The sequence below is a fragment of the Pelodiscus sinensis genome, chromosome 5, assembly GCF_049634645.1.
Source record: "Pelodiscus sinensis isolate JC-2024 chromosome 5, ASM4963464v1, whole genome shotgun sequence".
Taxonomy (NCBI): Eukaryota; Metazoa; Chordata; order Testudines; family Trionychidae; genus Pelodiscus; species Pelodiscus sinensis.
The window spans coordinates 12672968-12689279 of NC_134715.1; the positions used below are offsets into that span (position 1 = coordinate 12672968).

General features: G+C 40.8%; 1 protein-coding gene across 1 annotated transcript in view; it reads left to right on the forward strand.

The window, feature by feature from the left end:
* CDS1 (CDP-diacylglycerol synthase 1) overlaps positions 1-16243 on the forward strand; it is a 72753-nt gene extending 56510 nt beyond the window's left edge. The window contains exons 10-13 of the mRNA XM_075929530.1: positions 1332-1484; positions 6984-7103; positions 10784-10887; positions 12827-16243. Of these exons, the coding sequence (XP_075785645.1) occupies positions 1332-1484; positions 6984-7103; positions 10784-10887; positions 12827-12956 (507 nt within the window). The 3' untranslated portion in view covers positions 12957-16243. The remainder of the gene's footprint in view (positions 1-1331; positions 1485-6983; positions 7104-10783; positions 10888-12826) is intronic.
* The last annotated feature ends 69 nt before the right edge of the window (positions 16244-16312 follow it).

The following is a 16312-nucleotide window of genomic DNA, read 5'->3' on the forward strand; positions in this document are numbered from 1 at the left end:
AGCAGTTAACTGGTTAAACATAATGTTTAACTTGTTAATTGATTAAATGGGATTTTACTTTTCTACTAACCATATCTGTCAGATTACATGTTGTTTCCTATTCTTGTTAGAGTTAATATCCATATGAATGTTGTAATTCTGGTGAGAATAAATATACACTTATTTTGTAATTCAAATCTATTAATGGCCTTATTCACAGTCAGCATAATGACAGTGATTTAAATTTGTTTGATTTTTTAAAATGCCATATTTCTTCTTTGAGTGCTTATTCGTGTGCATTCCGATCAGGTGAGTATGCACCCACATGCATGGATACTGGAAGTATTTTGCCTGGCAACAACCATCGAGTGCTCCTTGGAGCTGGCACTGGTCTATATCAGTGTTTCTCAACAAGTGGTACAAGAGAAATCTGGGGGGCACATCAATACAACTGAAATTTGTAGAAAACTGAGTTTTTGAAGGGAGGGATAGTTCAGTGGTTTGAGCATTGGCCTGCTAAACCCAAGGTTGTGAGTTAAATTCTTGAGGGGACCATTTAGGCAAATCTGTCAGGGATGGTATTTGGTCCTGCTGTGAGGGCAGGGGACTGGACTTGATGACCTCTCAAGGTCCCTTCCAGTTCTATGAGATGAATTTGTTTTAAGTTTTACAGCGCTTTATTATTTTTGTACTTTTTACACCCAAATATTTCATCGCCCGTCTAGCGGCGATTAAGTTGTTTAAACAAATATGTTGCAATGGTAGAAAATTTGTGTGTCTAAAAACTGTAGGTACTGGGGGTACTTATAATTTTTTTTTAAAGTGGGTACTTACAATTTTTTTTTTAAAAGGGGTACTTTATAAAAAAAGGTTGAGAAACGCTGCTGTATGTATAATCTGGTTGACTCACCAACCCCCCCCCATTTCCTTCTTACCACTTGGTGACGGCAGCTGGTACTTTTTGCTCTTGCTCTTAGCAAGCGCATCTTGTTAATTAGTGTTAGTTGATCATTTAGTAATTTTATGGTTTGTTTCTTCCTTAAAATTCAAGGTTTTATTTAAAAGTGATCAACATATAAGAAACAACACATAGTCATTATTAGTGTTTCGTGGTGCATTAGTAGTTGTAAGGAAACAATCAGCTGGTGCGATCTCAGGGGATCAAAAATCTGATATTAGTAATGTTCTGAAAGTTCACCTTAGCCTGATTACTGAGGAGTTGCCTATCTCAAAGCGGATGTTCTGTCCACTCTTGGAACCATTTTATACCTGTTAACTACTCTGAACCTAGTGCTGTAAGGTATGACTTCAGAAAGGAATAAATATATCATAACTCTTGATTTGCTTTTCAGTTTGCCTACCTCTTGGCTCAGCATCAGTATTTTGTATGTCCAGTGGAATACAATAGCGAAACCAATAGATTTGTTACAGAGTGTGAACCATCAGAGCTCTTCAGGATACAAAACTACTCTGTACCACCATTGCTGCAGGCTGTGTTGGGAAGGGTAAGGAAAAATAAAACTTTGATTAAAGTTGAATTTTTATTTGCCTACATTAAATATTGCTAAATGTGACACAGTTTGTCTCAAAGAGCAGTGATTGAATGAATATGCAGGATGAGATTGTGTCACCCATGGGTGGGGGGAAGGTGAAGAGTGTCACTTCAGAATGGAATTAACGCGTATGTGGGAAATCTTGCACTCTTGCATTTCATGCTATACCTCTCATGGAAATAGAAGACCGTGATTTTATAATCAAAATATCAAAAATTTTATTTCTGCCAGTCAGCCATTTGGTCTTGCGATTGTATGCAAAGTTTTACTCAGAGTTAAAGCCTGGTTCTTAGGACAGGTCTTTGCTACCACTGAAGGTCAGCTTAAGGTATTCAGTTTCAGCTACATAAATAATGTAGCTGGAGTTGACATACCTGAAGTCATGCTTCAGCTCCGTCCTCAGAGCGAGCGGGAGGTCGACAAGAGAAATGGGACAGTGAGGAGTACTGGTGCTGATGGGGTCACCCTCAGCATTCAATTTAGCGGGTCCATACCAGACCTGCTAAATCAAATGCTGGAAGAGCAACTGCTGTAGTGTCAATCTTTCCTTAAGTATAGAGTTAAAACTCACAAAAATGTGGCACATTTTGTTTGAGAAAGAGCTTGGAAAGGGAAAAATAAAGGAAAATTATTGACTGGTAATTGTGTGACTTAGTGATCTCCTTCCCTACAGCTTTGGAGTGAGCTGTTTTAAGACCGTAAGAACAGGCCATACAGGATCAGACTGAAAGTCCATCTAGCCCAGTATTCTGGCTTCTGACAGTGTTCAATGCCAGGTGCCCCAGAGTGAGCGAACAGAACATGTAACCATTAAGTGATCCAACTCCTCTTGCCCATTCCCATTTTCTGACAAACAGAGGCTAAGAATACCACTCCTGATCACATAGTTCGAACTATCTAGCCCGTGCCGCGTGTAGCCGCGCGGCACGGGGTTCGAACAAGCCGGCTTTTAAAAATGGCGGAGCCGGCTTTATGCTAATGAAGCCCGGGAAATTCAAATCCCGGGCTTCATTAGCAAGTTCGGTATGCATACATTACCCCCCTAGTTCGAACTAGGGGGTTAGTGTAGACATACCCTATATGATTAGCTCTGATGTAACACTCCTTTCGCTGCATCCGTACCATCTCTTCTTTTATTTCATGCATCTGACAAAGTGAATTGCAACTCACAAAAGCTTATGCCCTAATAAAATTGTTAGTCTTTAAGGTGCCACCAGACTGTTTTTACTATCACAGTGGTTAATTGCACACTTCTGCAGCAGAATGGACTTCCAAAAGAGCCAAAATCCAGAGGACTTCCTGTCATTGTCAGGTTGATGCTTAGATATTGTTTTGTCTTGACCAAAACCTCTGCATTTGAAGCAGTCCTCTTGAGCCTCCAGACGAGGAGACTGGTGGCTATGATGCAAACAGGGAATGTGAAATTTAGGAATTCTAGGCCATAGTCTGTATAGACACAGATTAGTAGATCAGGAATTCTCTGGTATTTAAATAGCTCATCTCTTCTCTGGAGGACTTGGTGCCATGATTTATAGTGATCACTAGGCAACTTCAGGAGAGAGCCATATCTAGGGGTATGTCTACACTACCCCCCCTAGTTCAAACTAGGGGGGGGGTAATGTAGTCATACGGAGATGCAAATGAAGCCCGGGATTTTAATTTCCCGGGCTTCATTTGCATAAAGCCGGCCGGCGCCATTTTTAAATGCTGGCTAGTTTGGACCCCGTGCCACGCGGCACGAACTAGCTAGTTCGGATTAGGCTTCCTAATCTGAACTAGCTGTACACCTCGTGGAACTAGCTGGCATTTAAAAATGGCGCCGGCCGGTTTTATGCAAATGAAGCCCGGGAAGTTCGAACTAGGGGGGTAGTGTAGACATACCCTAGGATACTATGCTGCTACAGAGCACCCCATCACCCTAGTCTTGAGGTTTGAATGTCAGTATGTAGAGTAGGGGAATCTGCTCCTTGCTAATAATAGAAAAAAATGTCCTGTCTGACAGACCAGAAGGTCCACAAAAAAGTGCGCATGAAATCAATTAACTATATATAATGCAGAATACAATAGAACACAGTATAACAAGTTGGAGTGCAAAATATGAGAGGGGAAAAATACATTATTCTTTTTCAAGAGATATCCCCATGGGTTTTCCACACTTAGTTAGTGTGTTGCCACCGAGCCCTAGATTGGAGATTTCAGATCAGTGTGCCTGGAGCCACACGCTTGTAGGTGCAGGCATTGCACATGCGTGAGCCCCTCCCCCTTCAGTTCCTTCTCTACCTCCTCCAGCTGCAGACGGACCATAGCAGTGCTCTCTAGCCTCTTTGCATTTAGATACCTATTCCCTTCAATACCAAGCTTTTTCTCCACAGTTAATTAGTTAGCTAGTTAGTTTGTTCTTTAAATAAATACATTAATTTACTTAAATAATTAGATTAGAATAAGTTTTCTTTCTCCCAGTTAACCCTTGCAGTTACAGGCAGTCCCCGGGTTACGTACAAGATAGGGACTGTAGGTTTGTTCTTAAGTTGAATTTGTATGTAAGTCGGAACTGGTACATACTGTAGGGGAAACTCTAGCCAAACATTTCTCCAGAGCTCAGTTTTATTCTCCCACACCTCACTTCCCTCAGTCCTTTATTCTCAAGCTGAGGTGTCTGCTGAGAAAAGCTGCTCCGCGTCTCCCTGGTCTGCTGGGGGGGGGGGGGGCACTAGCTTCGCGTCTCCCTGGTCTGCTGGGGGGAAGCAGCTAGTGCGGGGTTGCCTCACCCCGTTTGTAAGTAGGGATCCGATGTAAGTCGGATCCATGTAACCCGGGGACTGCCTGTACTGACTTATTTTAGCACCATGCCTAGCTCACCGGGTTTTAAGCACTGTTCCTCGTGCACAAATCCTATCCCTGTCTCAGACGGGCACTCACAATGCATCTGCTGCCTCGGAGAGGAGCATGTATTTCACAAATGCCCTTGTTGTGCAAAGCTGAAATCGCGTGTGCAAAAGGACAGAGACTTGCCTCTCAAATTAATTCTACTTGAAAATTCCCTCAGACCAGCTTCCAACCTGGGTCAACTGCCTGAGGAGCAGAAACAGCATGGGGGCAAAAGCCCGCCAAAAGGCGAACCTCCTCCTTACCTCAGGAGGTTATGGCATCAAAATGCCTTACGGGCGGTGCCAAAAACAGCCGCAGCACTGCGTCTTAGCACATATGACGCTCTGGGCGTCTCTGGAGCTGCCAGCGCAGCTAACAAAGCAGCATGTGCTAAGTCCCTCTCTAAGGCGTCAGGCTTTAAGTTGCCTGCCTCATCAGCTGCAGCAGCATCCGGCACCGACACGATCTTGCTGGCGTAGCATAAGAGCACTTCGCCTAGGTAGGTGAGGTCACCACCCAGCAGCTTTGCCTCCACTGGAAAAGTGCCTAATGGGATGCTAATTAACTAGGCACGGAGGCACAATCTAATGCCTCAAATCGCATCAGTGCTCCCTACTACGGCACCATCAACACCAGCTGAACACTACATTAAGCACCGAGATTTGTTAATCTCCTCTATGTTCAATTCACCATTTCTAAACCCCAATCATTCTCCTGCTATGTTAACATCACAGAGATCTTTTTCTCAAGAAGGATTTTCATCCGTATCTGAAGATGACCTTTCTAAAGGGTTTTCTTCAGAAAATTCTCCTTACACAGATTAGACTATTTACTCTTCTAGATCTTACCATAAATTTGGGAATATGCCTTCATATTATGGCACCTATACCATACCCGCATTGGCAATATTGGGATAAATGGCAATCTCATCAAAAGCACCACCATCGCCAGAAACTGCACAAAGTGCCATATTCCCCTTCACCTTCAAAACAAACACAAGAGGAGGACCCACCCATTCAAGCAGAGAGATCCAAATGAATACACCTCAGCGGAGGAAGCTCTCATGCCTCCAGCTTTTAACAATCTCAGATGACATTGCACATTTCCAAAGGCGCTTTGGACACCAGCTGATCCCTGGCTCCGCTTGTGCTGCCCCTTTGAAGTGCTGTTTTGGCGCTTTAAAGGCGCAGCGCATTAGGAGCCTGGGATCAGCTAGACACTCCAGCTAATCCCCGGCTCCTAATGCACTGCCCCTTTGAAGTGCCAGATTGGCACTTCAAAGGGGCAGCACAGCATTAAAGCCTGTGATTAACACCTTTTAACACGTTAACACAGGTCAATTGACAGACCCTAAAATTAATATTTTACTTTATTTAAAATGAAGTTTGATAAACTAACATGAGAAAGTTAAAACAATCTGTTTAATAATTTAAATTAAACCATTCTCCCTAGTTGCAACACTAGCAAAATGGCTTACATATAATTATGTAATTAATGGTGAGTTTCTACTAGCAACTGGTGGTCTGCGAAAAGGTTTGCATTGAGCCAGGTGGTCTATGAGCCAAAAAGTTTGAGAACCACTTTGTTAGGTAAAATATGTATTGATATGTTTTATAACATGTTTGTTTTTCTTTTCTGAGTGATTGCTTATGCCCATTCCATATTAGGTGTGCATGCTCGCCGCATTCACTGTTGCTGGAAATTTTCCCACTAGCAGCATCCATAGGGGTATGGCTCTGGTGACTCCTGGAGTGGCACCACCATGGCACAGTATAAGGGTCTCTGCACACTCCTCCCACCCTGAGTTCCTTCTTGGCAACAGTGACTGTGCATCAGAACTGCTGGCTTTGACGCACTGTAGGTAGATCTCCTCTACTAGGCAGTTCTTTAGATAGTTCTTCACACATTCACAGCCTATTAGAGCAGGAGCACGTTAGAGAGGATGCTGGATTTGGCAGGGCCATACTACAATTTACACGACTGTGAACTTCTACTCACCTCTGTTGGTACAGTGTGGAGTCACCTAATGTGGAATGGACATGAATGGTCGCTCAAAGAAGAAAACACCTTTTTGTAATGTGTTCTTTGTGATGTGTTGCTCATGTCTATTTCACAGCCCTCCCTTCTTCCTCACTGTCAGAGTTTCCTGCAATTAGGAACTAAGGTGGGGGGGAAGGGTGCGGCACTCCTCATACTGTGCCATGGTGGTGCTACTCCAGGGGTCATCAGAGCTGCTCCCCTACTGATTCTGCTGAAGAAAAAACTTGAGGCACCAGTGCATGTGGAAAGCACACACACCTAATGTGGAATGGACATGAACAACACTTCTTGAGAAATACCAGTTACAAAACAGGTAACTGTCTTTTTCTTTTGCAACGAGGGTAAGTATCTTTTTATAATAGAAAAGTTGGAAATTTTGTGTGAATCATGCTGGCTCAGAACTAAAATATATTTCTCTGTTAGTAAATTAATTTGAAGGCCTCCGTGATGAAATGTTATATTGGCTTTAGCCTTGAGTATCTGGAATAATTGTAAAAAAATTAAAATCTATGGATAGTATTTCTAATAATTTTTCTTTTGCAGAAAACAGTAAATATGTACCCATTCCAGATGCATAGTATTGCATTGTCAACATTTGCATCTTTAATTGGGCCATTTGGAGGCTTTTTTGCTAGTGGATTCAAAAGGGCTTTCAAAATCAAGGTGCGTACAGATTTTTTGAATTAAAAAAAAACTATGAAGACTTTGATAAAGCCAGTTCCTACAATTTTAATTAGATATTTCAGATTATATTGATTTAACGACACTTGTGTTCTATTAAACCAGGATGATGTGATAACAAGCCACCTTTAGCCTCTGAAACAGTATTCTTCTTAAACAAAAATCTGTTGCATAGTATATGTTGGAAAATAAAGTTCTTAAACTTCGTATGTTATGAAGATGCATTGTGATTTCCATGGTGGCAAATCTTAGCACTTTCTGGTTTCCTCATATACATGTGTTGGTAACTTTGTCAGTCCTCTTTTGTGAGTTACCTCTTTATACTTGTCTATATAATGAAATAAGAAATTGTGTTACGCACAAATATTTATATGGATGACATTGTACATTTGCTAGAATATATAATTCAGATTATATCTCCAATAAAGTTTGCTTGCATTTCAGATTTTCTTTTGTGAAATGAAAAATAGTTTTTTAAATTAAAGACATTGGGAAATCAATGAAACATATTGGGAATTTGCAAAGCAGAAGTAAAATAAGCAGTAGTAGACCCTTGGATCTCAGGATACCTTTTCCACTTTAACATTCAGGAAGCATCCTGTGCAGTGTTCCCTCTAAGCTGCCTCACAGGCAGCACAGCACAGCCTCACAGGTTATTAATCAGCCCCACCCAGTCAGAGTCTCAGGGCTCCCTGCACAGAGCTAACTGACTTTGCTGCCACACAGCTTAAAAGGAACACTAATCCTGTGTGATTATGCATTAACGCTAAACTTGAAGATTCATTCAGCGTTGCTCAGGTCCTTAACTTAAATAAGTTTTTGTTTTTCTTCATTCAAATCATTGTTATGGATGGGGCTAGGGATAAGGGGGTCAGGATGCAGGCTGCCTTAGGGAGAGAGGACTATCCCAGCCCTCTCACCACACCAGCGTAAAGCCAGGTGAGAAGCGCCTGTCCATGGCTGCTGCAGTGTGCACAGCCAAACACACTGGACAAGCAGACACTCAAACAGACAAAATTTTTGAAATATATAGTAGATGCTGTCCCTTTCTCCATGCCTGCCCTCTCCTGGCTTAGTGGGATTATAGCTGTCCTGATTCCCATGTCTGGCCCCTTCCTGCCCCACTCCAATATAACTGTCCTTCCTGCCAGACCCTTCCCTTTCTGTTTTATGAGAGAGTCAAATTCTAGGCACATCCCATTGTCCTGGAACAATCAAACTTCTTGCTTTAAATTATGTATGATAAGAGGAAGCTGCATACCAAATTTGGTGGTCCTAGCTCTTATCGTTTAGAGGGGTTCTTGAACAAACTAACTCATGGATAGACAGACATATATTTTTAAAATATATAATAAAGAAGGTAAATGTGTCAGCAGCTGCCACCGTAGTAGAAAAAAGGGGAAAAATGTATTCAACTGTAGGACATAATTGAACCTATACTGACAAGGCAGGGTTGATAAAAATCAACGATTTAAAAACAATAAAAAACCAGATTTTTAAAAAATTTAAATTGTATTTTTTTAAATCAACAATAAAATACTAAATGTTTCATTTAAAAATAGATTACAATTCAATCTTATCACAAACATGCTACACTTACACATATGATCTCATAAGAATGGATTAATGTTCAGGTCTGTCCAGTCTAACAACCAGCTTTCTTGGCTTTCAGTTTCTTTTAGTCTGCTAAGAAACACGTGCAAAGACAGAGACATAAGCTGGATGGGATTGCCTTTGTTCTATGCTTTTGTGGTGGTGGGTCTAGGCGAAGCTCAGCGGAGGAGTTAAGATGTTGTCTGTAGATGGAGACACAATATATAGGAAATGACAGAGGGCAGCATAGAAAGGAACAGTGAACTGGAAAGGGAAAGGAAAGACATTCAGCACACATACGGCTTCCGATATTCTCCCACACTTTTGCCGCAGAAAAACTGTCCTGGCTTCTGGGTGTGAAGGAGTCCCTATCTGGGAATATTTTGAATAAATTTGTTCCCTGAGAAAAAAAGGAAAATGTGTCAGTTGTAAGCAGTGCAAGATGATGATGCAGGGTCTAGCTGCAAGAATGAAACATCATAAAGAAAATTACTTATTGGGAGAAAATGATGTGGATATGTCTGAAGAACAATGTGGATCAACTTTGCAATGCATCATTCTTCAAGACTCTCTGTATGCCTTTTAGTATAAGTGTGATTTAACAAGTAAATTGCCAAGCTGTTTGCTATATTGCATGTTGCTAGAAAAAAAGTTTGTGTTGTTTAATTAGTTAACTAGGTTTAGAATCTATCACACAAGTATACAGTACAGAAAGCTGGAGTAAGAGAAATCTAGAGTTGCCAGTTGCCACTGAGTGTCTTTTTTTCTTATTTTATATAACAATACATTTTGGAACATCATGGTAATTGTTTTCAATGGGGCTTACTCCAAAAATTAAGTGCACGCTAAGCACAGACAGTCTTAGGGTGTGTCTAGACTACAGAGTTTTGTCGACAAAAGTGGACTTTTGTCGACAAAACTATACCTGCATCTACGCTACCGCTGAGTTCTGTCGACATAACGTCAGCAGTTTTGTCGACGCTGGTAAACCTCATTTTACGAGACATAATGCCTTCTGTCGACAGAGGTCTGTCGACAGAAGGTGTTATTGCATGTAGGGGTGTGTCTAGACTACAGGGTTTTGTCGACAAAGCAGCTTGCTTTGTCGACAGAACTGAATGTAGTCTAGACGCTCTTTGTCGACAGAAGCTTTGTCGACAATATCTGTCGACAAAACTTCTGTCGACAAAACTTCTGTAGTCTAGACGTACCCTTAGCTTCTTTGGTAACTTGGAATTCGATCTGCATCAAAGTGACAGTGGGAGTGGGGAAGATGAGAGCTAGTTGTAGAAGTTTTAAGGACACCGTGCAGCTAGTGTTCTGAGGGCTTATCTTTTAGAGTGAATAAAATTTGAAAATTTAAAAAGAGTTGAAGGACAGCCGCTAGCCAGCAGTTCAGGAGACTGCTGTAATTCCAAATGTGAAACATTTATGTAACATTTAAGATTTAATTTAATAAAATATAAGTGCTGTTGTATGTGAGTGATAACTTAATTTTTATTAATTTAAGAAATAGTAATGTAAAAAAATAAACAAAAGTATCCCTTCTTAGATTATGTAAAATGTTGTACCGAGCTGTAAATTAACATGTTTTAGTGATCAGTTTTACACTATTGTTTGAAGAAGTATATGAGGAAGTATCAGTAGGAAATTTGATTTAAATCGGTATTGGGATTTTTTTTGGTGATTTAAATCAGTTCATCCGGAGGCAAGATTCTAAAAGATGATACTTAGAGATTAGAAGGCTTATCACACAATGGGACAATGTGTTGAGGCAGATGGTTCTGATCTAGCCTAATTTATTCCCCAGTCTGCCACTGACCTCACGTGTGTACTTGGGCAAGTCTTTTCATTCACCTCTTTATTCTGTTTTTTCTCCTCCTGCCATTGTTTTTTTTCCTGTTTTGGATGGTGAATTCTTTAGGACAGAGAGTGTTAGAAACATGTCAGCGGAGTTGGTACAGCATGATGGAGCCCATGTCTCAGTTAGGCACTGCTGTAATACAGACAGTAGGTTACTGAGGTACTGTATGTGAATATTTATACTACCGCATTTTTTTTCCTTACAGGATTTTGCAGACACTATTCCTGGCCATGGTGGAATAATGGATCGTTTTGATTGTCAGTATTTGATGGCAACTTTTGTACATGTATATATCACCAGTTTCATAAGGTATTTTTATATATAAATATATCTAGTTAATATTAGGGCTGTCAACTGGTTAAAAAAATTAATTGCGATTAATCGCTTGCGCTGCCCCTTTGAAATGCTGTGGTGGCATTTCACAGGGGCAGCACCGTGAAAACACCTGCAATTAATGTGTTTTAAAAAATAAATGCGTTAATTGTGCTCTGCGTCAATTGCAGGCATTACCAAGCATTAATTGACAGCCCTAGTTAATATAGAGATCTAGCAAACTTTCTTCCATTACATGTATTTCTGTTCTGTTGATACAGTAAAGCTTAGCTTTAAACTTGGTTTTTGGAGGTATTTTCAATCAGAGGGATCTCTTGAATATTGGAGCCATTGCTAAATCTCACGATATTTCTATAGAGGTTTTTGCGATAGGTTACATCATCCTATCCATTTTTTTTTACTACCACTTAAGGAAAAAGGAAGAATATACCCTACTGTATATAAAAATGAATCTGAAATAACACTTTTAAATTCTGTTTTTTATTGTGGTAATTGGAGCAGTGGCAGCTCTGCTGTCATTCCCTTTATAGTCTATGCAGCTTGGGGAGAATCTATAGGGTTTAGGTAAATAGAAGAAACTAGGACATCCCACTTATTAGAAACATTGCCAAAGCCACGGCATCTTTGAAGGAGATGCTTTTAGAATAACAGTTGTATTATGTGACAGCATTCTAAAGATGCTTGCAAATTGACTTTCAAATTTAGGGGCATTCTCACAATATCCAAAATGCATGTGTATGTTGGGTATTTGTTTATAAGTTAAAATGTGTAGGCTTATCTATAGGTGGCTGATAGACATCTGTCACCCTTTGTCATACATACCTTTAACATATTTTAAATTACATTTGAGATTTCCTGAAAATAAAATAAGGGATTGATTGTCTATTTTAAATTCTAGAATTGAAAAGTGATCTCTTAGGGAAACTTTATGAACCTATTGGTTCTCTACCATGCCTAGCCCGGTGCCCATTTATTTGGGTAGTGAAACAACTTATCTTAAAACAGCAGAAAATGGCTTTATCAGAGCAGTCTGCAGTGAGTAACCCCTCCCTACCAAGTACTTAGTCTCAGTGGTGAGCCATGACAAAATCGGCTTCAAGTATTGTTACAAGGGTTCAGGCATTACAGCATGCGAAATGCTTTTTTCTGCCTGCTTTTCACTGCTGAGAACTATCCTTGTGAAAAAGGAACATCTAAATCATGTCAGCTCTCAACAAATATAGCCAAGCATCTTTGTGATTTGTTATTTGAAAGCCACTGAATGAAACATGATTTAACTGTATGTTTAGGGAAAAGTCACACTAGACATGCCCTACCAAACTACCATGCTCTACCAAACTACTAGGATGGCCATAATCAGAAATTTGTGTTTTTCCTATAACTGATGTACAAAATCACCATCTGAAGTTTTTCTAACCTGTTTAGGCTGAGAGTTGCAGCAGAAACGTCATCTGTTCTTGCATTTCTTGTTTCAAGATCCTTTCCTTGTGGTCAAAAGACATGCATCAGGCATCACTCGGACACTCATATTGGCTCATTTTTTGGCCTGTAGCTCATAGGGTAGGAAGTCAAATCAAGTAATTTTTGTATCAGTCACATTCTCACAGTGACCAGCATCAGCCATTATGCATATTACTTTTGTGGCTTATCTAGTTAAAACATCTTCCTACAACATTTTGTACAACTAATATGATTGGAGAAAGCAGATTTTAATTATGTTCTCCAGACACAAGTTCTGGAGAGATCTTTACTCTAAGAAAACCTCTCTCTCTCTCCCTCCCTCCCTCCCTCCCCCCCCCAAAAAAAGGAGATACTGCATTTATAAAGTAGGAGAAAAAGGAAAGTAATCACTTCTGTATGATAGGTTTAGAGCTTTTATTTAATTAAAACAATTTCCTTTAAATTGCATTGGCAGGGGTCCAAATCCCAGCAAATTATTGAAACAACTGTTGGTGCTTCAGCCAGAACAGCAACTAAATGTATACAAAACTCTGAAATCTCATCTCCTTGAAAAAGGTATCCTTCAGCCATCACTGAGGGGATAGTTGAACTGAATGGTGGACTACAAAAACAAAACAAAATTAAAACCTGCCTGAAAAGTACTGGAAGGAAAACAAGTTACGACTGTGCATAGTAATAGTGGTTGAACAAGAAATAGATAGTAGTTTTAAAGAAATTAATGTTTCTTTCCTGAAACTACTGTGAATATTTAAGATGACATATAAAATTGTTTGCTTGTAAAATAACTGTTTGTTTAACATGTATTTTAGTTTCTGAAGTTAATGCTGTCAGTCCTCCTTCGGTATCCAGTCTTAAAGGTTAAATAGCTTTTAAAATAACTATTCATTTTCAGCTGATATAAATCATAATAACTAGATAGAGGAAATGTTAAGGCTGTACTGGCACTGTGCAACTTATAAAGCAACTTTTAATGTAACTTATCAGTACAGTTCCTTTTAATGCAAGTTTTATAGTACTATATATCTTAGCAATAATTCTGTCATACTTAGGCTCACATGGTTACTGAAGAATAACCGAAGTGCAGTAAAGAGATTGTTTTATCTAATGTGCAATTGATTACATCACTTGCCAGAAAATAGTCTGCCTTGAGAGTTGCTCAGAAAACAGAGTCTGGAATTTAGAATCTAATATATCAGGGTTACAGCTGAATTTGTACCATTACTGATTTGCTGAAAAAGAGTAAAATTAGCAGAGTTTCTAGTTAATGGCTTTAAAAAAAACTCTAATGAAATCAGAAGATCCTTGCAAGATAAAGGCATCTTTACTGTTAAGATGCCTGGGCAAACGTATCCTCTTTTGAAAGAATCCTTCTGATTTACAAAAATAAATAGCTGCATCCAGCACTAGAGTATAGATTAACCCAGCAGTTCCCAACCACCTTTCTGCAGACCAGTGCCAGGCCGTGAACTGCTGGCTGCCGGGCTATGGCGGCTGCCGTAGCTGAATCCAACTGTTTGTGGGGGCTCACCCCAGCCCCCTGAGCCACCGCACAGTAGCCAGGCTTCAGCTCCAGCGGCCATGGTGGCTGATTTTGCCCGCTGGTGGCATGGGAGAGAAGTGGCATTGGAAGGAGACGGAGCATGAGGTGCCTCCCTCCCTCCTCCCCACCTCTACCAATCAAGGCATGAGAAGCGCTTAGGGAGGGAGGGGGCAAGGTGGAGGGTGCATGCACACCACCAATGGCTGCTCCCCCAACGGCCACGCTCCCTAGAGGGGGCAGGCTCGCCCTGGGGAGTTTGGGAGGTGGGGTGAAGTCAAAGGGCAAAGAGGTGTTGGCTGAGGAAGTGGTGGGGTCACAGGGTAAGAGGGTATTGGGATGGGCTGTAGGTATCAGAGGTTAAAGGGTCAAAGTACATGGGATATAGGGCTATAGGGGTCAAAGGGTATTAGGCACTGGGGAGCAAGGGACTTGGCCGGGGCTTGGTTAAGGGGGGAGGAATGGAGCTGAGGGAGGGCAGGGGTTAGAAGTCAAAGGGCAAGAGGTGATGGGTTGCAGTGGGTCACTGGTTATGGAGTCAGGTGTGGGGCAGCTAGTGTTTCTCTCAGGGGGCAGCAGATCTGAGGGTGTCTGAGCAGGATCAGGGACCTCAGAACTTGTGGAACAGGCAGTTGCAGGGTCAGTGGAGTAGGGGCAGGGTTTGGCACAACAGGCAGTCGTGGAGCAAGGGGCACCGGGGGTGGTGGGGCAGGATCTGGGAAATGAGAGGTTGTTAGTTTGTCAGGGGTCTCTGGGACACTGCGTGCCAAGGCTGGCAGCGCCAGCAGATGCAGGACAGGCTCCAGGCAAGACAGAGGTGGTTGACAAAAGGAAGTCGGCAGTGGGGTGTTGGGAAGTGGGAGACGGTGGGCACTGGGGTGACAGACTTGTGAGATAATAGGGTTAGTGGGATACAGGGGATATCAGATGATGGGTTTGGCAGATTTAATAATACAGAGACCAGGGTTGGCTGGATGGGGTCAGAGGGTTCTGGAGTTGGAGGTAGAGGGATGTGCAGTGACAGGATGGGGTGAGTGGGTTGGCGGACAGGTAACATTTTATTGGCACAGTTGCATATTCAATTATTTGCATAATGAATATGGAAATATGACAATAAAGTATTAGTGGTCTGCCAAAAGTTTATGAATGGGTTTGCCTGTCTGCAATATTAAAAAAAAAAAAGGTTGGGAACCACTTGATTAACCAATAGAAAAGGGTTCTCAAGTCCAGAAAAGGGATAGCAACAATCCTAGATTTTTAGATTTCACATCCCAATGATTTGATCACTGTCTAAAGTGAAATCATTCTAGATTTGTTCCTTGTGCCTTCATTTTTTTCATCTGCAAAATATTCCTGTTTCCCTCCTATATAAAGCACTTTGAGATCCTTGGATGCTATAAGTGCTTGCTTATTAATATTATTATTATTATTATTCCCCTGATTAGTCAGTTATCTGATTAACCAGATGCACAAAATTCCTGATGGAGGTGATATATATGGTGGTTCTGCCATCTGTTATCAACTGCTGAGTAACTCTAGCTTAAATGAGTTTTGGTAAGACTGTAAGGATTCAGTTGAGAAATATATACTTTAACTACTCTTTCAGTAGATTTAATTAAGTATATGCAAAAACAGTTGACACTGTAAAATGGTTAACTAGGGAGGCTAATGTAGGCATTCAAAGTTTCCTGGAATGAGGTTTAACAGGTAATTCGAACTAGGGCTTTATTTCGAACTACCGGGTCTCTGCCGCGTGTAGACACGGGCAGTTAGTCCGGACTTGTAAATTTCAAAAATGGCGACCAGCTGGGAAGATGCAAATCAAACGCGGGATATTTAAATCCCGGGTTTGATTTGCAACTTTGAATGCCTACATTAGCCTCTCTAGTTCAAACTAGGGGGCTAGTGTAGACATATCCTAATATCCTCATCATGTAATAAAATCTTAGTGGAAATGAAAACACCTTTTTTTGAACAATTGGAAACTATTCTTTTCCCATATTCATAATGCACATGAATGGCAACAAGTTTCTTTTGATGCAGCAGTGATTCTAATGTGAATAACGTTTCATTTCTTCAATCCTAATGTAAATAAGATTCTGCACTTTTAGTGCACTCTGACTATATTAATTTTGTGAGAGGTTAAAGATGAAAATCTTTAAAATTATTTGGTGCTACTTCAGAAAAGCAAATAGAGATGTTAACAAGCTTATGCTTGTAGAATTCAAAGATTTGGTTTACTTTTGAATAGAATCTGAGACCACTATATATTGGACATCTCAGGTGTTCGGTATTCTCTGAATTTTTTTACTGGACAGGAGGCAAAAATACCAGACTATCCACATGAATACTGGACACCTGGCAACCTTATTCCTCCCTAGCTTCACGAATCCAGGCAGAGTT